This window comes from Palaemon carinicauda, chromosome 17 (assembly GCF_036898095.1).
Source record: "Palaemon carinicauda isolate YSFRI2023 chromosome 17, ASM3689809v2, whole genome shotgun sequence".
In the NCBI taxonomy this organism is placed as follows: domain Eukaryota; kingdom Metazoa; phylum Arthropoda; class Malacostraca; order Decapoda; family Palaemonidae; genus Palaemon; species Palaemon carinicauda.
The window spans coordinates 106096189-106109071 of record NC_090741.1 but is presented as its reverse complement, the minus strand read 5'-3'; the positions used below and the strand labels follow the sequence as shown (position 1 = coordinate 106109071).

The 12883-nt window shown below is 39.9% G+C and overlaps 1 protein-coding gene across 1 annotated transcript in view; it reads left to right on the top strand.

The window, feature by feature from the left end:
• The window catches only part of Apt1 (Acyl-protein thioesterase 1), a 128231-nt gene extending 119420 nt beyond the window's left edge, over positions 1-8811 (top strand). The window contains exon 7 of the mRNA XM_068391270.1: positions 4387-8811. Coding sequence (XP_068247371.1) covers positions 4387-4437 — 51 coding nt within the window. The 3' untranslated portion in view covers positions 4438-8811. The remainder of the gene's footprint in view (positions 1-4386) is intronic.
• The last annotated feature ends 4072 nt before the right edge of the window (positions 8812-12883 follow it).

Genomic DNA, 12883 nt, shown 5'->3' with positions numbered 1-12883 from the left:
ACACTCCCTCCTCCTAAAGTTTAAGTCTCCTAAGAAAGTAGTTCTAGGTAAGTACTCTGTGTTGGAACAAATCACAAATTTTTAAGTAATTTGTATTTTCCTAACTTAATTACCTAGAACTACTTTCGGGTTATGGCCCGCCCATCCTTCCCTGAGGGTCCTGCAGGGTTAAGGAGAACCCTTTTTGCTACGAAACTTACTGAGGAGCACGACCTGAACTAGTACGCTCTCCGACCCTGGGTCGCCTCAGGGCGCGTATCACTCCGCCTGAGGTCACCCATAGAAAATGGGAATAGGGTAAACTACACAAAATTCTGGTCGGTTGGGAAAGAGTTACCAGTAACTCCTAAGAAAGTAGTTCTAGGTAACTAAGTTAGGAAAAATACAAATTACTCGAAAATTTGTGATATATATATATATATATATATATATATATATATATATATATATATATATATATATGTATGTATGTATGTATGTATGTATGTATATGTATATACATATATATATATATATATATACATATATATACATATATATATATATATATATATATATATATATATATATATATATATACACATATATATATATATATATATATATATACATATATATACATATATACACATATATATACATATATATACATATATATACACATATATATACATATATATATACATATATATATACATATATATACACATATATATACATATATATATATATATATATACATATATATATATATATATACATATATATATATATATATATATATACATATATAGCCAAAAATAACCATTCTACTCAAAAAAAAAAAACTTTGGCTGTGGCTTTTCTATAGCAGATATCGACATGAAAATTGGCATAGACCCAGTTAATGTCAGTTCAATGAATCCCTGAAAATCTCTTATAGATATGTGAATCAGTTTAGGACAAATTCACGTTGGCGCCAAAAATTGGCATCCCGGCCATGCTGAAAAATGGCTGCTGTGACTTCTCTATGGCATGTATCAATATGAAAATTGAAATGCAAATAGTTCACATAACCCCAATGAACCCTGTGAAAATCATTTGGCTATCTGAAAACTCTAGGAAGAGTTTATTGCCCCACAGATTTTTTTTTCTTTTTTTTTCTTTTTCTTATACAAAAATTACCACCAGGCATCTCTATAGCTGGTATAAACAAAGCTTATATCCTAACAATTACACATGTATAACTGTATTAGTATAGGAGTTATTGACCCCGCTGCCAAAAATATCAGCTTCCCCCACCCCTGCCCTCCCTCCAAACTACAGTGAAAAGGAATGATCGGGTTTTGGGGTGGAGCGAGTTATCTTCAACAAATTTTGGTGCTTCTTAAATCTCTTCGTTCACTACAATAATGATAATCAATATTTCAGCAATATTCATTCTCATTTCTGTTAACATGATGGTGCCATCGCAAAACTGATATATATATATCTATCTCTCTCTCTCTCTCTCTCTCTCTCTCTCTCTCTCTCTCTCTCTCTCTCTCTCTCTCTCTCTCTCTCTTTTTTTTTATATTAAATTGGATACATTTTATCTTGTATAATCATAATCTTATTATGCTTAATATACCTATAGTATAGCGTATTTTACAATAAGAAAAATTCATATTAATTGCTGAAAAATAGCAGCGAAAGAGGAACGCCTATCTTCTGCAACAGCTGAATCACTGCTACCACATGGGAGAAAACCTGTTGTCTGAAAGGAGCCCTAAACTAATTAAACCGGACGGTTTCAAACCGCACATGTGAAGCGGGCCTAAAACACCATAACTAGGTGCAGCACTACACATACATACAAACAAAAATCTTGTTTGCCGCAATTTTGTCTTCATTGATTACAAACCTGAAATAAAAGAAAGAGGTCATGAGACAAGAAGACAGCTGATGACATACACAATAAAAAAAACAATTAAGCAATAAACATACAGAAATGACAGTAAAAAAAAAAAAAAAATCAATACAAAGTTTCGTATTATAACCCTACCATGTTAAGTCTGCTAATCTTACCAGCAATCAAGCCTATGAATGTGTCAAAAATTTCCACTGCTTTTTACATAAAGTTATTTATTAATTGATCACTTTTTTTTTATTTCCCCTGCATTTTGCAACCAAGAGTTAAATCAATTTTTTTTTTTCACTTTTTTCAACATCATCTTAGTGCTGTTGAAGATACTATATCAGGTTTGAGTCCTTCTCTATCTCTTGATTTCAGAAATCTAGTAGTTGTTCCTCTATCCTGTTAGGGCATTGCAGTGTGGTCTTAAAAGGACTCGGCCTGGTAACCAGACTTCCTTAGTATTGGAAGAATCAAGAAGATATCAAAGAACATGGTTTTATTTTTTTCTGGCTTCGTGAAACCTTCAGACATGCATACCTTTCAACTGACAAGTGAGTTGAAGGTCCAGCTCATGCAAGTGCTTCCAAAGGCAGGGGTGTCAGATCCACCCGAGCATTCAGGAAGAACCTGTCAGTGGCTAAAACATTTATTTCCCACTACTTATAGGAATATATCCTGAAGTCTTGATACCTTTACCCTTCGTCTTGTGTTAGCTGCTTAGCACGTGTCACCAGCCCAGCTCCCTTGTGGTACACGAAGCGTCTATTCTCAGAAAGCATATGCAACATAAGCTTAAAATTAAAACTTAAATGACTGGCCTTATATCCTTTCTTCCCCCTCCCTTGGGGTTGCTGTAGTCGTGCATGTTGTAAGACGTTGGATGCATGTAAGCTTCATAACCAAGTAAACCTTTACAAAATGATCAATGGAAAAGTAGCTTCCCCATTCCACTAAACAAGGAAGAAGAGGGTTAGATGTATACAAACCTATTTCTTATAATAGCAATGTATACATTCAGATGCCATAGCTTGTATAAAAATATAGGTTTCTCCTGTGACATAGTTAACAAAACCAATTATTTTTTTTTTACATCCCCATTCTCAGGTGGTTACTGGAGTTGTCACCTGTGCTCCTGTACATTGACCTTGACATTTCTGTTGAAGTTGAACCAGCCGGATTTTGGTGTGTGAGGGACATCCTCCAACTTAGGGATGTCTTGTATTACATAAAGGTAGCTGGTAAAGGTAGCTGGTTTCAGTTCCGGTTCCATCAGAATAGATGCTCACCAGAACGTCAGCTGGGCAAGCCCAACCCCCCACTGTGATGCCCTACCACAGCAGTAGCCTCCCCAGTAAACAGCTTAAACTCACGGTCCTGGGCGGGGATCGATCTCTCGCCACGCGAATGCGAGGCAAACACGTTACCACTGTACTAGCCAGGAGGCTAGAAACAAATTAGAAAGTTAAGAGTAATATACATTTTTCCTAACCATACAAAACAAAGTCCTTTAAAGTTACACTCCCCCCCCCAATCATCCTGCAAGTTCCAGGCCTAAATTAAAATGTGCCTCTCTTTCCGGCCGCACTTCTCTGCACCACCCATGCTGAGTTAATTACCTTGTTAACAATTCAAAGGTCATTTCAGCTTGCTCTGGAGTCATATTCCTATTAAAAAACTCAGTTTGTATACTTAAGAAAAATACAAATTACTGTAACATTTGTGATTTTATACTATAGATTTTTTATTTGGGATTTTGAACTTTAGGTTTTTTTTATTGTACTAGCACTTTTAATTATTTGGAAATTTGCAAGTCAAAGGATTGTGTGTATAACAGAGAGAGAGTGAATTTCTCTCTACAAGGCAAATACAGTAGAACCTCACAATAATGGACTCGTTTAAAACGGATTTTGGATATACTGTAACAGCTAAAATCATGTTGAGTATCATGTTACTTTTCCAGACCTAATTTTGAAGCTAATTTTATGGGGTTTGCATCAGATAAGAGACATTTTTATAAGTGTATGTACTGTTAGACCAGGCTGTGGTGTGACTAAACTATACATACATTTACTTTGGGCAGAAAGTATAGCTGTATTTAAAATGGGATTTTGCTAAAACTTATGTTTTACTTAGTCCAATAATAATGCATATAATATTTATTTATTAACTATTGTTTTTAAACATAAGACTTACCCGGTAGTTATATATATAGCTTACGTCTCTGACGTAAGCTATATATATAACTACCAGGTAAGTATGTTAAAAAATTCATTTTATAATGAAAATAACATATTATGAAATAAAAACTGGGAATCTCTCTCACTCACACACACACACACACACACATATATATATATATATATATATATATATATATATATATATATATATATATATATATATATATATATAATTCTGATAGAAATGAAAGATTCTTGAGTCCTTTTATAAAATAGATGAAATCAGTTTTTTTTTTCTTTTATTAATCTTATTGTTTTTTCACTGATTAGGAAATGGCCGATATCAAGAAATTTATTGACAAGTGTCTACCTCCTGTATAGAAGCTTCTTCTTGGTCACCAGATTCACCGCATTAGATTTCTGTTGAAATGAAGTAAAAGTATTAGTAATTTTGGAAAAAAAAAAGAAAATGTTTTCTTTGTACAAAATATAATCTTGTTTGCTAGTGTCCTTTTAGAACTTTTGTCATGTGTTTTGGTGATGAGGATGTCACCAGGTAATAGGAAAATTGTAATGTGGGGAAATTTTCATGACATAATCATTCCAGTGCAACAGCCTGATGTTTATTGTGCAACTTCAATTGTATTTTACTGATGTAATATCTGGGGATGTTGGCGACTGAAAGACTTGCTTTGTCATATGCAATTTTTTTCTTAGGTTCTCTAACCTTGTCTGGGACAAGGTTTGTTAAAATATCATAAAATCTCAATCATGGTGGTGATCATATAATAATAATAATAGTAGAAATATAGAAGGTTAATCTCCTTCTCAACCATAGTACAGTATAGTATAAATTAATATATGTTTGCTTCCTTATTTATGTATGTTATACCCTTCACCCCCACTCTAATCTTGCTATAATTTGACCTTAGGCAATTATTGCAAGTGCTATTATTTGACACTGACTATATGGATTTCATAGTATGCAGTTGAGGCCCTCTCCCCCAAAATTTTATAAAGGCAGACTATAGCTTGAATTATGCATCTTTACACATTGATAGTATATTCACATTTTAAGAGATTTTTGCTTCTTGGCATGGAAAGATAGTGTAAAATAGGAATTTTGAGAAATACATGGTAGCAAGTAAAGTTAATGATGTACAAATGTATGCTCTTTTATTCAAGTAAGAAATGTACCTGCCTTTAATTTCTGATTTATATTTTTTTCAAATTTTTTTGTGAAATTTAAATAAATAATACCTGTATACAATTAATAAGTGGTTTTGACAAACGAAATACCAATATTTGGGGAAGTGTGATATGGTTCCCAAGGACAATAATAGTAAAGGCTAGGACGGAATCCAATACAACACTGTAAACCAAAGAAATATTGTCTGCCCTGCACGAAGGCTAGGTTATCAATGTGTAAGATACTCTGTCTTTAAGGGAAACCTGTGAGTTCTGGCTCTCCATTACACCTCTAATGCTGAATTAGTCAAGTAACTAATTAAAACTCATTATATATCAAACAAAATAATAGTAATAATCTAGCATAATTGCATCCTAAATGTGATTTGGAGAAGGGTTGTAATGTGACTGAACATACTTAGCAAAATATTTACCAAAACATGGTAGGCAGCCACTTATTAATACCTTTATAAAGACTTACTTAGTGCTAGAATTAAGTAAATAATTTGTAACCTAATTATATATACTTATGTTAGAAGTGGAGTAGTGAAAATCTTGAAACTTGTGAGAAGTGCAAACAATAGGTCATTTTTTGACATTTGAAAAGATGTTTACTGAGCTACAAACAAACACCCTACTAAACATTGTCTTCAGTGGTGGTAATGGTTCTCAGTAGGTGCCATTTCATTAGTTGCAGACGAATTTAGCCTTGGAACTACTGTGACAGGTTCAATAGAGCCACAACACCTTGTTTTCCCTTATACAAGCTGTCCATGCTTTGCGCTTGACTATATTTCTTGCGTATATCATGTATTTGATTCCCTGTTATAGCCATTAAAGTTCAGTCCTTGAAAACTTCAACACAGCTTAACCCAAAATACTAAAATACAAAGTGTATTCTGGCAGTTATGAATTATAAAGATCATTAAATATTTTTCATTTTGTTTTCTGAAGGGAAGAATGAGAGGGTGTTACTGATTTTCCAAATTTTCATCATTTGTTTTTATCATAATTTGTCATGATCACAGGTTTAGAATGGATCTTCCAAATGAATTTTGTTTCTGGTTTTGTTTCATTGTTGATAAATTTAACAACAGGTGATTGTCATTCCAGCATGTTCTTTAATCACAGAAATCCAATGCAATGTGTATAAAATTTTAAAGTAACTTTTAAGAATGCCTTGTAGAAATAAGATCACTCGGGTGATGGTACTTTGCTGTAGCAATAAGAACAGGGTGTTTAGTGCACTATTACTAAAGTACTTTAGTGTTGCAAACTTTGTAAGGTAACTTTACATGCAGAAATCATGCAGTAAGACCTAAATATTTTGCATATTTGATTGCTTATTTAAGAGTTGTAAAGCACCTCTTATTTTTTTTTCCAATTACATTCTGGTTTTAAAAGTTACAGTACTTAATACTGTAGTATCTGGTTGAATAAGTATTGTTGGGTGTTTTAAGTGTGAATGAAATCATAGGTCTCTTAAATTTCATGGTCTTTTTAGGCAAGTTATCAACAATGTTATTTATACTATACTAAAGGTGCCAAACACACTGTACCAGAAAAGTGGTATAGGAATTTGCTCATTTTCTCTTGCATGATATTGAGAAGATATTACTTGAATGTGTATTTACTGAAAAGATATTAATTGAATGTGTATTTCAAAGTTGAGCTGCCAATTTTTAATTGGATTTGTTGCCAGGTAACCTAGGTGGTCAACGGCTAGGCTATTAGGGCAATTTCCCCATAAGAACACTGTTCATTTTATTATCAAAACACTACAAATTTATTACAGGATGGTTTAATTCTCAAATATATTATGTTGGCAGTCTTATTTCAGGAAATCTTTAATGACTACTTTGTCATTTACAAGTGCTAGGTATACTGAGTATTATCGAAAATTAATCTTGAGCTAACATTTTTATTCCTTACAAATCTTTACCACTTTTTTTTAACAAGTGTTTTTAATTTTGTATCATGGGTACTGCATCAAGGAGTATTATCATTGTTGTTATTAAGTATCCGTCTAATAAATCCTCAGAAATAATAGAATCATCATCCTCCAGAGTATACGGATGAGTTACTGTCTATATATATATGTACCATGGCATTTGCCCTAATTTTGGGAAGTAGCTGACCAAAAGAAAAATAAAAAAAAAAAAAATTCTCCTTTCCTTATTGCCTGACGAGGGACTCTGCTAAGTTTGGTTGGTACTGCATTGGTGCCACAGCAGACTCTTCCCCCTTTACTGTATTTAATAGCTTAACATTGAAAAAAGTACAAGGATTTAAAAACTGAAAAATAGGTTCTATTTTTTTGGCAAGACTAATGGGCCCCATTCAAAATCTTCGAGTGGGATTGCCATAAAAAAATTTTCTCTGTTAATGCTCGACTAGCACTGCAGCACATTTTCAACATATTTAGTTTTTCTTTTGCTGCTTTAGTTAATGCTTGGCCATCGCTGCATATTATGTTATTTTTTTTTTTTTTTTTGAGTTAGCATCTGCTATTACCGCTGCAAATTAAGTCAATGCAGTTTTATCTCTGATTTCCTCCATTTAAGCCCAGATCTTTCATAGTGTTGATGTATCCTAGTTCTTTTCTTTACTGTGATACTTGGGAATTTGTTCAATACCATGAAAATTGGATATTCAAATTTCCATATGCAAAACAGTTTAGGTTTAACTGTATGTATTAATAGTATCATTTGCATTGTGACAATTCCAGTTACAGTCATTAACATTTAATGGGAATCTCCCTGTACAACATTCTTTGTTTCCAGAACTTTTTCCAATGCTGTGTCCAAGTATTATTGGGTATGTGTTCCACGTTCTTGTAGGACAACTGGACAATCTCTACACACTTTAACATAGACATCTTGCAGTTCACCACAAATATGTGTAACCACCTTCTCATGTATTGTTGAATTTACTTCTATGTGTTAGATGTGTTCGGTTTTTTAAATTACAAAATTTAGTGTTGCCTTTGAATCCAGTTTCTTCAGTTGTCAGTCCTCGTGAATTTATAGAAATGATTTTCATTGGTTTACCAAATGCAATTTCTGGTACAAGTCATAATATACAAAATTATAAAAGTAATTTCCAAATGGATATTTTTAATATAAAGCCAGTGCGTAATCTTTTATGCAGGACGGTACATTAATACCCAAGATAAATCCTGAAACCCCATAGGAGTAGCCTTAACCTGTAGTTTTACTTGTTAACAGGTTGTAGAAACTGTTTCACATCAGAAGTATAATCTTGGTCTGGTGTGTAATAAAGTTTTGAATATACCCTTATTGGTTCCAATTACAGTATAGTCAATAAGCAAAGTGTTGCTGGCTAGTAGCGTAGTCTTCTTTTAATTTCACTGTTATGCATTTTGCATTTAATGATACATAGGGTTACAGGAGCTGAATTTATGACAGTTTTCTTCATTGCTTGGCAATAAAATCTTATTTATTTTCAGAAAGGTATTCTGCTCTACACAATTGCAGTTATGTAATTATTTTTCTCCTGTATGAGGTTGTAAGTTGTATGATAACTTTCATAAAGGAATGTAAGAAATTTTTCTTTTTATTTCCTATGAAACCACCTGAAAGTACTGTCTTGACACTAGTATCACAGAGTATGGCTATTTTGCAAAGGTCTCAAATTCATTAAACCTTTCACACTACTGTAAAATTCAACTTTGAAGAGCTATTTTGCTACTTTGAAATTAATTTAACCAGCTGTAGGAAAAAAATTATATAGATTATAGTTATCAATATTATTTCTTTTAACCAGGCTGAATTAGGTCTGACCCAAAAAATTTTATGCTGTATATCAAGTTTGAAACTTCAATGTTGTAATTTGTTATTGGGATTAGGGTATGCCTCACAATACAAAATTATTTGATTCTGGAGTGGCTTTCGTACCATGATTTTTTCTCATTGAGTCACCTTTTACATGAAAATTGCCTAATTCGTTCCAAGCCCTACAAAAACACCGCATTAAATTTTGTAATAAGGCTAAACTGTACTAAAAACAATGAAATAAAACCATTTGGATCATTCAATACATAAACTAACCACCAAAAATCTGTACAGTAATGCAATAAATGGAAAATACAGTAACAAAAGTGGAACCTTCCCTTTGGAGTGAAGCGATATCCAAAAGCGAAGTGGCAGGGCAACAGAAGAGGATGATAAACGATAGAAAAAAAACAACTTTACGAAATGCATTAATAAATGGAAGAAAACGTAAAAGGCAGAAAATATGACAAATTCATAGATAAGTTGTATTTGTTCCAAAACGGAGTACAGTACTTACCTCGAACTACTTTCTTAGGAGTATCTGGGATCTCCTCCCAATCGACCAGAATTTTGTGTAGTTTACCCTACTCCCGTTTTCTATGCGGGGTAACCTCTGCGGAGTGATACGCGCCACAAGGCGACCCGGGGTCAGAGAGCATGCTTGCTCAGGTCTCGATCTCCAGTAAGTTTTCTGGTTGCGTCGCGATAACATCTCGACGCGCTCTGCTTATCCAGTGAGACCCTTTGTGTCCCCGACCCCCTTTGTGTCTCACGCGGTTCCCACGTGGTCCCATTGTGCTCTTTCCATACCCTTTCCCTCTGTGTTCCCGTGTCTCGCGGTGCCTTACTAGTCTGTGTGATGGAGCATCCCCGTCGTTGTCCGGGCCTATGGCCGGTAAATCGTGTGGCGCTTTTCTTTCAAAACCTGAAGTCGACCCGCACTCGTGTTCGTCGTGTAGGGGCAGCGTGTGTTCCCTACAGCAATGTGTCCGGTGTACGAGTCCTGGAACGAGGTGCAGTGGGTGTGATACGGCACCAAGAAGAAGAGGGCATCCAAGAGGTCGCCTAGGAAGCCGAGCATCTCCTGATGCTTCGTCAGATAGAGCTTCTCAGCCGCCTTCCCCTACCCCCTACCCAGGGTAGGGGACGAGGCCCACTGCTCTTCCCCAGGAGTCTGAGATACCTGCTAGTGGGGATGTTTTGTTGGTCCAGGCAAGTGGGGGGCCTGAGGAAGGGACGGGAGTGTGTTCGGAGGACGGAGTCCTGGTGCCAGCAGGGCCCATCTCTTCTGCCGATCCTATGTGGGGGAAGGTTGCTGCAGCCTCTTCCCCCGCTTCCTGGGCCTGTGTTTCAGGTACGTCTACATCCAGGGGAGATGCCGAGAAGGAGGACTCGCCGCCGTCGGATCCCCTCGCGTGGGCACTGCCGAGGACTCCCTTCAGGTCGCCCATGAGGCTGGAGGAAGAGTTCGAGGCCTGGTTCCCCAGCAGGAAGTTGCCTCGCTCTCCCCCAGCGCCTTCAGCAAGGCTCCCTCCCGTCTTCCTGGAGCCTTCGTCACCTATGGATCGACACGTGGAACCACCAGCAACGCGGGACGACTCGGAACCTTCGGTGCGGTCCTACAGGTCTTCGGGCTTCGGGCTCCGAGGGACCAAAGGAGAAGACGAGACAGGTCCCGCAGGAGTAGGTCCCGTTCCCGCTCCAGATCTCGCCACGCTAGAACCCCCAGGAGGAAGTACAGAAGAAGCCGCTCCCCTAGGAAGGAATGGGTGCGTGTCGCCATACCGCGCAGCCACCTCCTGGGAGCTTCAGCAATTCTGGGTACCTCTGGCTGACTCCCAAGGGCTCGTTCTCCCACAGCAAAGTACGTCCCCTGCAGCAGGTCTGAGCGTCGGAGGGAGCCCCCACCTCAGAAGACAGGCATAAGTCCGCGAAGGTTCCGGCTCCATCCGCACAGCGGAGAGAGTCGCCCCTTCGGCCTGGCAGCCGTGTCCCAGCCTCCAAGTCTTCGACGAGCCGACAGGAACGCGAGAGACATCCAGCAGCCACAAGGAAGCCCGCAGCAGCCTGGTCCCCCGTGGGGAGAGACAAGCCCAGGACGGAGGCCTCCGTCCCAGCGGCGATGCCCGTCCTTCATCCAGAACCGCCGAGGTTATGCCACGACAAGAAGATGCCTCCTCCACAAGCGACAACCCTCCGAGGGGTGCCCCTTCTCAGGCAGAGCAACATCCGACGGAGGGCCTAGGAGACGGCGTGGAGGGCTCAGCGGCCAAGGTCTCAGCATACAGGAAGGTTACAGCTCTCATTAGACGGCACCACAGGCTGGACGAGCCGAAGCCCGCCACAGACGAAGACTGGCTCTCGGGCCTGGGTAGATTGGTCGATACCCCCGTGCAGCAGAGGCCCTCACTGGCTCTTCCCCTGGCTAGAGACGTTAGGCTGGGCATGGCGCAGCCATGCGGACGCCCCCAAGAGTCAGATCGCCTCCAAGCTCCTCCAGGGTCTCAAGACCCAGAAGCGGTTCTACCTCCCTGAAGGGCACCGTGCGGGTCCCTGTACAGTAGAACCTGCAGTCGCCATCCTAGGTCAGGGGGCCACAGAAGAGAGAGCGACCGCTGCCCCAGTTTGCTTCTCCCCGTCGGAGACCTCCATGACGGAGGATTTTGGCCATGGACCTGGTCTACATCTCGTCGTGGCTAGATTGGTGGGCCTGCACCCTGGTGGGCTTTCAGGCCTCGCATGACCTCTCGGTTCCGGAGAACCAGACATTACTGAAGGAGCCGATTAGCTCAGGGGTTAAGGCCCTCAAGTTTCTGTCTTACCAGTCCCTCTCACAGGCGGCCAATTGGGTTCTTCGAAAAAGGGACACAGTTCTCAGCAAATTGGTCAGGAGGCTTCCGGACAGGGAAGCGAGGGCCCTTAGGAACTTACCCCAGTGGGGTGAGTCAGTGTTCCCTCTGCAGGCGGTGGAGGAGATGGTAGAGAGGGTCAGGAAACTGAAGGATGCAGGATAGCCCAGACCCCCTCCAACAAGAAGACCATCTTCCGACGTCTCTCTCCCTCCCCGCGCTTCACCTAGCCAACCCAGAAGGGACGCCCCGACTACGGCCTGGCCCCAGTCTTCGCAGCCCTCCCGTAGAGGAGCTCCGACTTCGCAGTCAGCCTTCAGGCCTTCCTATTCGGGCTCCAGGAGAGGGCGTTCAGGCCGCGCCGCTCGAAGGAGGTAGGAAGAGAGGACCCCTACTCCTGCCGATGCCTCAGGTGGGGAGATGCCTCAAACGATCTTGGCAAGCATGGCGGGACCACGGAGCGGATCCGTGGACCGTAGCTGTACTAAAGGAAGGGTACAGGCTGCCCTTCCTAGCAGACTCCCCACCTCCCAGATCAACAGGCGGAGTGATTGGCACCCAAGGACCCCTTGAGAGTAGCAGCGTTGCAGGAAGAAGTCTCGGCAATGCTGGCGAAAGGGGCAGTAGAGCCAGTCAAGAACCCAGGTCCAGGGTTCTTCAGCAGGCTCTTCCTGGTGGAGAAAGCGACAGGGGGCTGGAGACCGGTCATAGACCTCTCAGCCCTCAACAAATTTGTGTGCAAGACCGACTTCAAGATGGACACCCCGAAGTCGGTCCTAGCGGCCTTGAGAGAGGAGGACTTCATGATGTCAATAGACCTCAAGGACGCCTACTTCCAGGTCCCTGACCATCCCTCCAGCAGGAAGTACCTAAGGGTGAAATGGGGTACTCAAACGTTGCAGTTCAAGACCCTCTGCTTCGGGCTGTCGACAGCTCCTCAGGTCTTCACGAGGATCTTCGCAACAGTTTCAGCCTGGGCACACGAACAGGCCATCC